We start from the raw sequence: 12,859 nt of genomic DNA on the forward strand, positions 1-12,859 counted from the left end.
ATTCTAGTTATATATGTTGATGATTTGATTATCACTTGCAGTTCTGAATCATTGATTCAGGGAATTGAACATAACCTATGTCAGTCTTTTGACATGATTAATGTTGGACTTCTACACTACTGCCTAGGTGTCAAGGGTTGGCAACAGTCACATGACATCTCCATCTTTAAGTCTAAGCATGCACGAGCTTCGCTGGACAAATACAAAATGCAGGATTGCAAACATGCATCTACACTTACGTAGTTTGGTCTAAAGTTGTCAACCAAATCTGGTTCTTCTGTTGAGAATGAATCTGCATTCAGATGGCTGGTGGGCAGTTTGGTTTATCTCATCGCCACTAGACTTGATCTCAGCTTTGCAGAAAGTCACATATCCTGCTTCATGACAGCTCCCACTTTAGATTGTTGGGTTGGAACGAAGTGCATCCTACGCTATGTCAGGGGCACTCTTGATTTTGGTATCCTCTATGGATGAACCAGAGATTCATAACTCATCAATTACATAGACTCGGATTGGGTAGGTTCTCTTGATGACAAAAAGTCTGCCTCTGGGCATGTCTTCAATTTGGGCACAAGTGCTATCACTTAGAGTGGTAAGAAGTAGTAGGCAGTATCTCTTTCCTTAGCAGAAACTGAATATCGGTGAACAATCAAAGCATGTTGTAAGGCAGTTTGGCTTCATAGGATGCTTTCCTACATTCATATGTCTCAGGTAGGCCCTTCACCCTCATGTGCGACAATCAAGAGGACATCAAACTTGCCAAAAATCTAGTCTTTGATGAGCGCACTAAGCATATTGACATTCATTGTCATTTTATCCGTCAGCTGGTTGTAGATGGATCCGTGGATTTGCAGTATGTTGCTACAGCTGATCAAACTGCTGATGTTCTCACCAACTCCCTATTTCCAGAGAAGTTTGTCAAATTCAGGGGGCAGCTTGGTGTTGTTAATAAGTTGACCACTAAGGGAGGGTATTAAAATAATATCTCCTAAGTTAGATTAATTTCTATATTTAATGGTCACTTCTAGATATTGAAAATATCTTCTATAATAGATTCTTTTTATTTATTTGTATGTTTCCTTTTAGAAACATCTCTTTTGTAAACTCTATGAGAACAATTCATTCTTAGTAAACAGATCATCCAACATTTTACCAATTATTTGTCTAATACTCTCCCTTTGATGCAAAACTTGATTGATGAGTTTTATCTTCACTGCATTCCTTTGATAACTCCTCATTGCATATATTGTATTGTTCTGACCATCCCTATTCATGCTTGGCTTGCTTGATGGACAAGTAAATTACGAATGTGATGCCTTGTGTAACCTGCATCAACAAGAGAGCAACATACCTTTTGCACATGAATCTTTCTCAACACTTAATTCCCCCTTGATCATCTCCTTGAAATAATTTGAAAACATGTTAACTCTCATCGGGTTCTACAAATGGGACCAGTTTGAGAATATCCCCAAAGAGGATTTTTCCTTGTAATACTTTCTTTACCCTTGACAAAATGTTAAACAATTCAGCTCATCATGTCTGGTTGTCTCATGAATCCTGCACTTTTTTGATGATGCAAATTTGGACAAACTCTATGTATGTAATTATGCATTCAAAGCCCACCGATGTTGAGTTATATCAAGTTGGCAAACGTCTCAACCATGAAACGGTTGCCCATCCATTGAGAAACCTTTTCCTTTTCTTGAATTTTTCCTAATTTTTCAATTTCTTTTGGATTTTCAACATAGAAGAGATCTTTCATATTTCAAAAATACCTTTTTAAAGCTCATACTTGTTGATAGTTCCACAAATGAACAGGCCCTCCTACTGCCAATTCTGTTGATGTGGCACAACGGTGGAGGGTGGTTCTTGAAATAAATCCTCCACATGATAATTTTACTCTTGGTAATTCTTCCTTTTCTTGATGAGATGATATGATCCAGTGTTCACATTCATGCCCTCTTAGCACCAATTCTGTTATGTGAGTTTTGTGACCACTTCAACATGCAGAATAAACTACCAAGTATTCTATCCTCCCTTCAACAAGGAAACCTCATATCCTAAACAATATGGAAACTGTGTGATCAATTAAGGAAACCCTAAGGTTTACACTATGAACTAGCAACACATTTTGTTGAGTATAAGTCAGTGAATGTAATGTGATTTGCTGATAACCACTTGGAGACTTACACCATTCATTCATGGACATCAACTTTCTAAGTGCGAATGATTTGATAATTCGAGATCTTCAACTACTTCTAACAAAACAAAGTGCATAAATGAATGGGTTTAGAAATCTAAGCCGTTTTCAACAATGCAAGCGACTATTGATGATGAGGTCAAACTAAACCAGTACTTGCTTCGCCAATTTAAACAACTACACAAGGAGGGTGCTATCTTCTAAGGAGGCATGAATGATTTTCAAATGGCTAATATTCATTCAAATACCCAATTTTGACACAATCCGAACGAGCACTCCCACTTGAAGTTAAGAGCTTGCAATGAGTTCAAACCAACCTTATAATGTTTTACTTGAACCATGATTTTCACCAATAATAAAATCTTTAACCTTCTATTCAACTACTTAATAATTTCTATTCAACATAAAATGAATTCTATTCTAAGTGAGAAGTATGATACCCTGCAGCACTAAAAAATATTACAAGTGATTCATCATGAAGTCAACAATCAATCTTTTTGCCTAGATTTTTCAAGGGCCAAATTTTTTTTTTTTAAGGCATTTTACCCTTATTTGCAAAGATGTATTGCAAACCTTACCTTTTGCATGAGTTTTTCCAAAACTTGAACTTTTTGCGAGAATTCTTCAAAAACCTCAACTTTTTGTGAATCCAAGTCCAAATTCTAACTTTTCACAAAACTTTTACCCAAACATTAACTTTTCACGTGAAATTTTCCCAAACATGACCTTTTGCGTCTTCTTGGTCAAAAACGTACTTTTTGCATCTATTTGGTCAAGTCACTAACTTTTCACATTTTTCTAACCACTAACCTTAACCTTTTAACTATTTTGGTTTTGAAAGTTCAGTTTCAGAAAAACCTGTAACTACCTGTTAGCAACTCTGAAGAAAACATATCTAGCAGGTGTAGTGCTGGTTTCAATACTCGTTGGTGGTTGTCACTCTGCAAAAAGGTCGCGCAGTTTACAAGAAGAACAAAAGGTTGATAGGCCAATGAAGAAAATCTACAGATTTCAGTTGGATACTTTAAAACCGTGTATTGGCGACCATTAAAGGATTTTTATCAGAAGTTGTAGTTGTGAGAATCTTCTCAGACATATATGCCAAAAGTAGATCTGTGGCCATGGTGCATAAACCGTTTGGCAGAATCCTCCAATGGAAATTGTCTCAAAGAATGGATTGAAATGATAAAGTGTACACCAGATGCACTACATACATACTTAGCAGGTGTTGATAGTCAACCTTCATGCTCGTGGTAGTTACCATGAATCCTCTTTCCATGCAATACATGGAATAAAAAGGGGCGGCAAGTCAACTGTTTTACGGCACATGTCAATTAATAATGGTGTCTGAACATCACATTGAATTCAATTATGAAATTTTCAAACTAATGTAATCAGCTAGTGTATGAGCCGAGCTCCACAGCCTTGCAAGCATCCTTTTGACCTGCGACATATTGAAAGGCTTCCAAGCAGCATGTGGATATTCATCGAGGCATTAATAAAGAGGACTGCTGTCAGATTTGTATTGACTGTGTTAAAAACAAAAGAGATGTAGTCCATTATAGCAGTTTGTTGATATAAACTTTCAAGCACTTGCGTTTGGCTGGAATATGAGTTGAACTCCATAACCTTAGATGCAGCCTCCTCGCCTGTGTATTGGACATCTTTTGAAACATAATTAAGGGAAATTTGTATCAGGTTTACTAGTGGGAAATGCTGGTAGTGATACAGAGCATGGGGTTATAACAAGGCATCCAAAATGTTTGACAAAATTTCTCAAAAAATGTCACCCAAGAAATAGAATTAATGATTGCAATGCATGTTGAAAATAGACATTTTGATAAGGCTTTAGAAACTTATAGAAAATGGAAATGTCATGCTGATAGCAGAATTCTACAACCTTTGCCCACACCTCCCAAAGTAACACACCAAAATGAGAGCTTTAGAGCCGGTTATGGTAATTGACCAGGTAACAATTGGAAATGCTTGGTAAACCTGCATATGAAGTGGAAATATGTGAATAGCATATGCCATTAGATACTCATACAAAGTTTAAAAAATACAGGCCATCGCACTTGAAATGTTTGGGGGAAAGCATCCAGTTAGACGTCATCTCCAGAAGTGCAAACCAAATATGGAAGCATATGAAAGCAAATATAATCTGTAGATTTCAAGTCGGATTCAACAATCTATGGCAACGTCCTCCATGGCCACTCAAAATGGGTGACTCAGAACATGTTGTGTGGTTGGAAATGCTCAAATAGAGATCCCCACAAAATGCAGAAAAGTAAACAAGACATGTAAACTATTTGGCAAATATCTGTGTGGAATCACAAACATTGTATGAGAAATATTTGACAGAATTCAGCTTGAAGAAATGTGTTTCTCATCGAACACACTGACTGTAGAATAATTAGGAAATGGATTAATCAAAAAAGGCTTCAGGAGCTTTCAAGAAAATACAGTTGGACTGTATAAACATTCTCCTTGATTTCAGAATGGACACGACTATCCTCCATCCAAACTGTACAGTTGACCAATTTTCAAAAAATTGAAAACATCATGGATTTTTCTGAAAATTTCAACGTTTGATCTTCATGATCTGCATAGTTTGTAGTCGAAAACAACAAAAAATTTGGAAAAAATTCACTACATTTTAGTGAATCCGGAAAAAAAAAGAGTTTGACTTTGTTTTGTCTATAGTGCATTTTGGATGCAGATTAGCCTGTCCCTTTCAGAATAGGGTATGGACGTCCAACAAAACATGTCGCTGGTAAGTTTTATCTGATATAATGGTTGGAAATGTTCTGGTAGACATGTTGCGTGCAAAATGTGGATCATAGATAGCACACCCGAGCTATAAGGAAGGAACAGATTCCTTGAAATAACTTCAAACAATTTCAATCAAGAGCATTTGGTGATGCCAAATTCTCCATAATCATGCCTTGTATATGCACTGAAACAGGTTAAAGGCTTCCATTGAAGCATTGAGAATAGCAACACATGTTTCATGCTGTAGTCATTAATACTCTAGTAAACATGCACATATACTTAGAATAATTTATTTTGTGAAGGTTATAGCGATGTCAGACCTTCACAAAAGTTGACGAGCATTAAATAAACATGGAGGACAGTCAAGTATTGTAGATGTAACGTTTGCAAGTACCACAAAAGACATGCATACAAGTGGTGGTATTGCATACATTACAATTGAATGTTTTGACAGAAATTCCCAAAGAAATGTCTTGCAAAAATGGCATTTGTCTGATATATGTGGATGAATTTGGTGATAAGGCTTTAAAATTTCAAAGTAGTTATAATTGATGGATCTGAAAGATGATGTGATTGAAGAAGACAAGCTTGAAGGTTGGATTACAAAATTGGATATGTTTATTTCAAGATGCTAAAATGATGGAAGATGAATCTATAAGAAGATGAATTTGGGAGGGAATAACACATGAAAAACATCTTTTTGATACGTATACTTGGGAGAGAATAACAGTTGAAAAATATCGTTGTATATTGATTGATGTCAATGAGGGAAGAAGATTTGGCGGAGCTTATCGTTTGGGGAGAGATATTCTTGAAGAAGAAATTGATTGATTGATTGAGGAAGAGGATTTGAAAACATGATGATGTATGGGGGAGATTACCACCTTCCTTGGGCATGATGGTTACAGAACAGATGACATTCATGGACAGCATGAATGGGGAGCAATTGCAATAGGGACATTTGGTATTCATGGAACTTAGATGTTTTTCATCTATGTTGCCATCAATGCCAAAGGGGGAGATTGTTAGCATGAATGCTGATGGTGTTCCTATGGGGGAGTATCCTAGTAGTGTTGGAGACATGATTCAAAGGTTGTGTGTTGCATTCATGATAGAGTTTGTCATTGATGTCAACATATTGGTTATTCTATGAAAAATGGTAGAGCAATGGATAGAGTTTGGTTTTGCGCGGTTTGAGGATTGAAGATCAACTTATGTGCACTTGAGATTATGTCTAAATGCTATAGTTAAGAGTGCGTACGGAAATGTGAAGATTGGACAAAGTTATGATGGATTCAATGAAGGCAGCTTTTAGACTGCGTTTCTGGAAAGTGGGTACCATTGTTTGGATTGTATCCCCTGATAGAGATGAAATCTGGTTGAATGAACTTGGATAGAGGTTGAAGACATGTTGAAGATGCTTTGGTTAATCATGCACATTTAGATGTTCATTGTACGGAAAGTTATGAAGACTGTGAGCTGACAGATTACTTGTAATTGTGAAAAGATGTAATAATGTAATGTGATATCTTAAGTTGGTCCTATATTATTATTGTAAATTGGGAAAGCCTCAAGACCGAGTAAATAATTTATTCTAGGACTTGGTATAAAGGAAAAATGTTTTCCTTCCTTCTGTATATTCATCAGTGAGATCATTTTTATGGTATGCGAACTTAAGAGTGAGTGCAAGCTTACATGTGAATATCATTTGGATCAAAGAAGGAATTGGTGTAGTTGAGGCACGGTGAGCTTACAAGGAATTGTATTTGGCAAAGAAGTTGTTGTTGGACAATTGTTGATGTACACTTGTATTATTCAGCGAGGACAGTACTAAAGCTGTTTGGACAGTGGGTCCATCTGTCTTCCTTTCAACTCCTAACAGGGTTGGAATCTCCTAACAAGGATTCAAAGTCTCATAACATGGACTCATATGTACTGATTGTATTTCATTGACTCCTAACAGGGTCCATCCTTTCACAAGGAACTTTTATATTAATACATCATCTTGTGGGTACCAGTCCCACCAGGGTTTTCCCTCTGATTAAGGGTTTCCCTAGTTAACGGATTTGGTGTTATTGTGTATGGTTATCTTTCTATGGTTGTTGCATCTAATGTTTACATGTTTCAAAATTAATAAGGATATTGAGAGTTGTTTTACCCCACCTCACTCAGTTATCTTGGTGGACTTTACTTTCTAACAATTGGTATCAGAGACCTTTATCAACATCCCTAGCCAACCCAAAATGTTCAAATGAATAGTGTATGATAGAATGAAGGTTTTTGTTAGATATTATAGTTGGAAATGTCCAATTCAACATGTATACAAAATTTGGAATCTTTGATAAAGCTCTAGAGCATTGGACAGAGTATCTCATAAAGTAGATGATTTGATTTTCATGGAAATTGGTGGGGTTGATTACATTGGTGTGAGCATGCTTCAGCAGTGCCATTTTCCCATGGTATCGTGGGTTTACTTTGAGTGCAGTTCTTACTTGGAGATGATGCAATATGATATGGCACGTCAACACTACGAAGAAGATTTATAGCAAAAGCCAATGGTTACAAGTGTTATCCAGCATGTGAATACTCTTTGTGGTATGAATAAAGAGTATTTCTCAACCTTATGAAAAGCTCTAACATTTGCTCATATAATTGATTGTGAAATGGTTACGAGAAACAAATGAGGCAGATGAAGTCTTGTAAGAATCTCAATGAAATCCTAACTGAAAAATTACCATTTAAAGTATTTTTTTTGTAGAAGTGACTTATGTCACTTGTAACAAGAGTTGGATTTTAGGGTCTACCATTATAAAGGTTAAGATTTGCAGTTACATTTTGTAAAAAGTTAAGAGTTGGTTACGAAAATCAGGTGTGACTTCCACACTCCAAATCAGTTTTTAACCTTAAAAGTGTTTATAACAGATAACAGGAGTCTATAAATACAAGGGATAGCTTGTAAAAAAGAGAAATTTTTGCAAAAGGGGGAGAAACTCTGCAGAATTGTGTAGAGGGCCTTATGGAAAACTTTTATGTTCATAATCGTACTTGAAGGTTTTTGAACTTGTATTCGGAAAATGACCAAGAGTGCATTTGATTAATGTGACATGTCTTAAATGTGTTTTCTAGTTATTGTTATCAATTTCTTGTATCTTAAGTTGATAATCTGTTTAAGTACTTTGGATATATGTAAAAGATGAAGCATTTTCACATCCTTGTATCCCGGTTGGAAAATTTTGAGGCAACTTGTTTCCTTCTATGTGGAAACATGGCTCCTTACTTTCATTGATTATCCAACTTATCTTGTATTTCAATCCCCTTAGTAATCTGTTATCCTTTGGGAATCTTATATAGCATTTGTATTTATACTGTTGAGGTTTTTGGCATCTATTTCCTGTAGTTTTGTTTTGTCTCCTTTCTCTACTTTCAGGTGAAAAGTACTCAGAAAATACCAAATAACCCCACCATATGAGGGAGCTGTCCCTCTTAAATGCAGAGGAAGATTGTGACAATTTGTTATTTGATCACAATCTCTCCAACTTTTGGCACGATTGTCATTGCTCCTCAGGCAAATGGGGTCATTTTCGAAGAAGAATTCACAGTGACAAATCTGTTTACCAACGAATCTACAATTACTTTGGCATCAGTTTAGAAACTATTTCACCAAGACAAATGTTTTGAGCAACCCTTATATAGATGGCCTAGATTATTTAAAATAACCCTAACTAGGGTTTGTTATCATATTAGAGCCATTATAATATTTTCAATAAAATGCCAAATGGAGACAAAAACTAGTCTGGAGGCTATCCACCATTGATGGAACTCCAAAAAGCCTAAATTTTCAAACTTCACAAATAAAAATCTTGAGAAAACCCACTGGTTCAAATATTTACAACATCCCAGATCTATTATAAAATTTCACTTTCATGCATAAACTAATTTTGGCAGCATAGCATCACAAAGGGTGTCATTTGGGACAATCTGAACTAATATGGGTTCAAGACTTGCAGCTACCATTTTATTGCCAGGTACAAATCAAATGGAACCCCAACAATACTAAATGTCACGGAAATTGTTGAGATTCTATTCCATTTGAGCCAACGAGATCTTGCTAGACCCCAAGAAAAGCATACATTTGTTAAAACATTCCTCGTGCTACTTGGAATAACTAGAATAGTGGAGATGAAGGTGTGTTGCCCCAACATGTTTATCTTGTTTCAACTCCATTTTTTCATTCTTGTTTAAGGAATCTTCTCATTGACATGTCCTTGAAATTGATCTTTTGGCCTTGATCCTTTTGGCTTGAACTTGCTTTGCATCTTAACTTTCTTTATTCCATGAGACGTGTATATTTTCCATTCAATTATCAGCTTTGGTTGAGATTTCATATAAATTTGGATATACAACATTGATCATCAAATCGATGTTGCCTTCCCTATGGGACATTGAATCATTTCACAAGGCAAAATGTATGCAAGGCATCGCATAATCCTCTCCCCTTAGGTCATTACACTTGCCACTTGAGATTTAGTGTTGGATTTTGAGCTTGTAGTCATCTTTCATGTTGATACCAGAGCTCCTTCAAGTTGACCTTGGAATTCCTTGTAGTTGTGATCAAACTTTGATATTTGCCATTCCAACTCTTTCTTTTATCTTTGTTTTGCTTGAAGTCTTGAAGTCATGATGCCCTTCCTTTCTCCACGTTATCTTCGAGTTGCAATGATCCTTGCACTTGGAGAGGCTCGACCTGGAACATCCTCCTCCTTGCTTTCTTACAACACAAGAGAAAGATCTTATGTTAAGTCCGCAATATGACCAAAATTAAGATATTCTAAAACATCCCTTCCTCATAATATGATTTTAATTTAGCATTGGAGTTGCATTTGGATGAAGTGATTTATCTTGTTTACAATCTTAACTTTATCCATGCATTAACATTAAACAATTTCTAATTCTGATTGCTTCTTGAATGCATGTCATGCATCTCCTAATCCATTTGAAATTTTATCATGGCCCAATTCACTTCAAACCCAAACCTGATTGAGATTCTGGAAAATCTGAGCTGTTTAATGGCCCAAGTTTCCAATAATTTGCACCCTTTTCAGTTTGTAGCTCTATGCCTTCAAGCTCTGGCTTCTGTCTCCTAGCACGTTTGATCTTCTTGAATGCTAACAAATATTCTTATTTCTACCTCTCTGATTTCACTGTTCTATGTCTGCTCTGCTTGTGAATTAATGTTTTGAATTGCATTGTGATTGGAATGGTGTGCTCGACCTTTTCTATTTAGACATCTATCTCAAAGTTAGTGTCTAATGGGAGATTAGCAAGGGTTGACCTAGTCTATATTTATGAAAAAGATTGAAGTGAGATCAGTCGGTACTGTCACACCTTATCTTTCACACATCAATTACGCTCACTAAAGCAACCCTGATGTGAAATGGAGGCTGTTGTCAGTGGACAAGATTATATTTTTTAATCAGGATTAAAGTGCCTGGTTTTTGAGTGAGTTTGATTTAGAATTTGGAAATTGAATCCTTATAAAACATCATAATTCGACACACCGAAAAAAATAATTCTGTACTTGTCACCATTGCCGAAATCTCTAGAAATTTTATCTTAATAAAAATGGTGTCAAGGACGTGAGCCTTATTCAGCACATTTTGTAATGCCATCCCTGCTTCATGAAAATGTTAAGATGTATGATGCATCTATGGTATTGCGCCAAAAACTTTTCAATTTGACAATTCATAGGGTTGCCATTTCTAGTTTTTGATAAGCTAAAACATCCCAGAGCCACCAGTTTTGGTTATCAGCTCAAGCAATCCATCATATATCATTGTTTCTGCTTTTCAGTTCATTACAGTCCTCCACATCTGTTATTTCAAATCATGATAATAACCAATTTATTGCTGAACAGAAATTGAATAATTGCCACAACAGGGTTTTGTGACTTTTGTCATACACTGGGAATTAAGTTTGAGACAAGGAATTGACAGGTGAAATATTCACCGCTAAACACTACTGAGAAAACTGTACTAAGTAATTTTTTTTTTAATAAGAAAATGTTCTTTTCTAATGAGAATTTTAAGTCAAAGTTGTTTTCTAACAATAAAGGCATGTGAGATTGTCTGGACAGCAAGGTAATACTGAGCTAGTTGTTGATATGGTTCGACAACAATTCAAGAAAAATATGCATGAAACAGATCCAGAAAAGATCCAAAAGATGAAGGATGAGTAAGTGCAACTTTGCCTGTCTGCATTACATTTCCGGTCTATTCTTATTGTTTAATGTATGTAGTGCTATCCTAATCAGTATTATGTTGAAAAGAGTTTTGACTGATATCTTGCTGTTGTGATGGCTAGTGCTGCAAGGGGCCTTATCAATCACATGCTTTTTGAAACTGAAAAGTTGATAGGAAAGAAACTTTTTCAATCCTAAGGGGACAGGTCATATATTTTACACGTTCGCAGGTATTATGGTCAATGCAATAAACATTTTCAGTTCTTTTGACAACTGGTATTGTTGTGATCATTACCATAAACAGATCTGCAAATTGAGTTTAGAACTTTGTAACCAATTGGAATTTTAAAAAAATTTCACAATTGAAGATATCTGTTTCTGTAAAATCATCCAAATTAAAATCTATAGTACAACACTTCTGTAATTTTAAAGTAACAATAATGAATTTAGATTTCACAATGGAATGAAGATGATAAGTTCAGATAAGTTATTAATTTATTTTGTAAAGCAATGTGAGAGAGTAGACCATTATTATTGACACCTGTTTGCATTTATGATGTTAGCTTCATACAATGGATAAGGGTAAATAAGTATTTATGACAGTTGTTGCCATTTTCAGGCCAAGAAGGTTACCGAGCAGTCTTGTGTTTAAAGATCTCAAGGTTATATCTCAAGCTTCTATAACCCATTGCTTTAAAAATAAAGCTTTGGAAAAAAGTTGTGTACTTATCATGATGACTGAAAGCGAAGTGTATCAAGTTTTCTTATATGCATAAACTGATTACAACAAAGATTAAAGATTGATAATTAGTTACTCCATGCAAATTTTATGCTATCCTCCAAATACTGTCTTCCTATATTACTAAATACATAGCTTCAGTTATTTTTGAGTGGCTCATTATTAAATTAAAGTAATATAATGAGGACCCTCAGTCACAATTATTTCCACATGAAATCCACATTCAATTTTGATTCCAAATTCAAATGAATGACATATAAAACCACTAAAATGCCATCTATTGTGCTCTATAGGCTTTTAAAATAAATAGCATGAGTTGACATTATATAGGGTTAGTCATATAGTTAATGCCAATAGGCATTCTACAATGGCATAAAGGGTGAAATGGTCTGAGTGTGTTCATGTTGTCATTTTTTTTAAAGGTTAAATTTGACAACTATTTACATGTCAAAATCACAATATTTATTATAAACAAAGTATGTTTTTAAAAATAATTTGATAAAAAAAACAAAATATTTGCTAGAATTATAAACTCTGGAAATATAAATCATCATTTTTCTAGAAATTAAAATTAAAAACTTAAGTGAGTGCAAAATAAATAAATGGAAATATAAATATTTTTAGATATAGTAAATTGATTTTTAATCATTTCATAATGGATATCTATCGACGTTTCTTGAGATAGATTTTTTAAAGATATTTATGCTAGTTGTATTGCATCTCGAATTATATAGGGGTTAATAATTACTATATACATGTTAGATCTCTAAAGAGCAAGTTTGGAAGTGGTTAATATTGTTTGTAAAATCTATAGTGTAGGCAACGGGTAGAATTTTATTCGAAAGGGTGCATGATGGTTGAGTCACCCCTTCGAAAAAGTATATGTACACCGTCCGATAGGGACTATTGA

At 35.1% G+C, this 12,859-nt stretch overlaps 1 protein-coding gene across 2 annotated transcripts in view; it reads left to right on the forward strand.

Moving 5' to 3' along the window:
• Window positions 1-12,097, forward strand: part of EMB2786 (COMPLEX 1 LYR-like protein) — a 69,898-nt gene extending 57,801 nt beyond the window's left edge. Inside the window, exons 3-5 of one of the 2 annotated variants that reach the window (XM_089807691.1) lie at window positions 11,106-11,203; window positions 11,333-11,440; window positions 11,830-12,097. In XM_089807691.1, coding sequence (XP_089663817.1) covers window positions 11,106-11,203; window positions 11,333-11,408 — 174 coding nt within the window. In that variant the 3' untranslated portion in view covers window positions 11,409-11,440; window positions 11,830-12,097. Of the gene's footprint in view, window positions 1-11,105; window positions 11,204-11,332; window positions 11,597-11,829 lie in introns of those variants that run through there. The other variant, XM_089807690.1, reaches the window with a different exon arrangement.
• Window positions 12,098-12,859: the final 762 nt, after the last annotated feature.

This window comes from Cupressus sempervirens, chromosome 10, assembly GCF_028749045.1.
Source record: "Cupressus sempervirens isolate cs-2001-9-10 chromosome 10, ASM2874904v1, whole genome shotgun sequence".
Classification (NCBI taxonomy): Eukaryota; Viridiplantae; Streptophyta; class Pinopsida; order Cupressales; family Cupressaceae; genus Cupressus; species Cupressus sempervirens.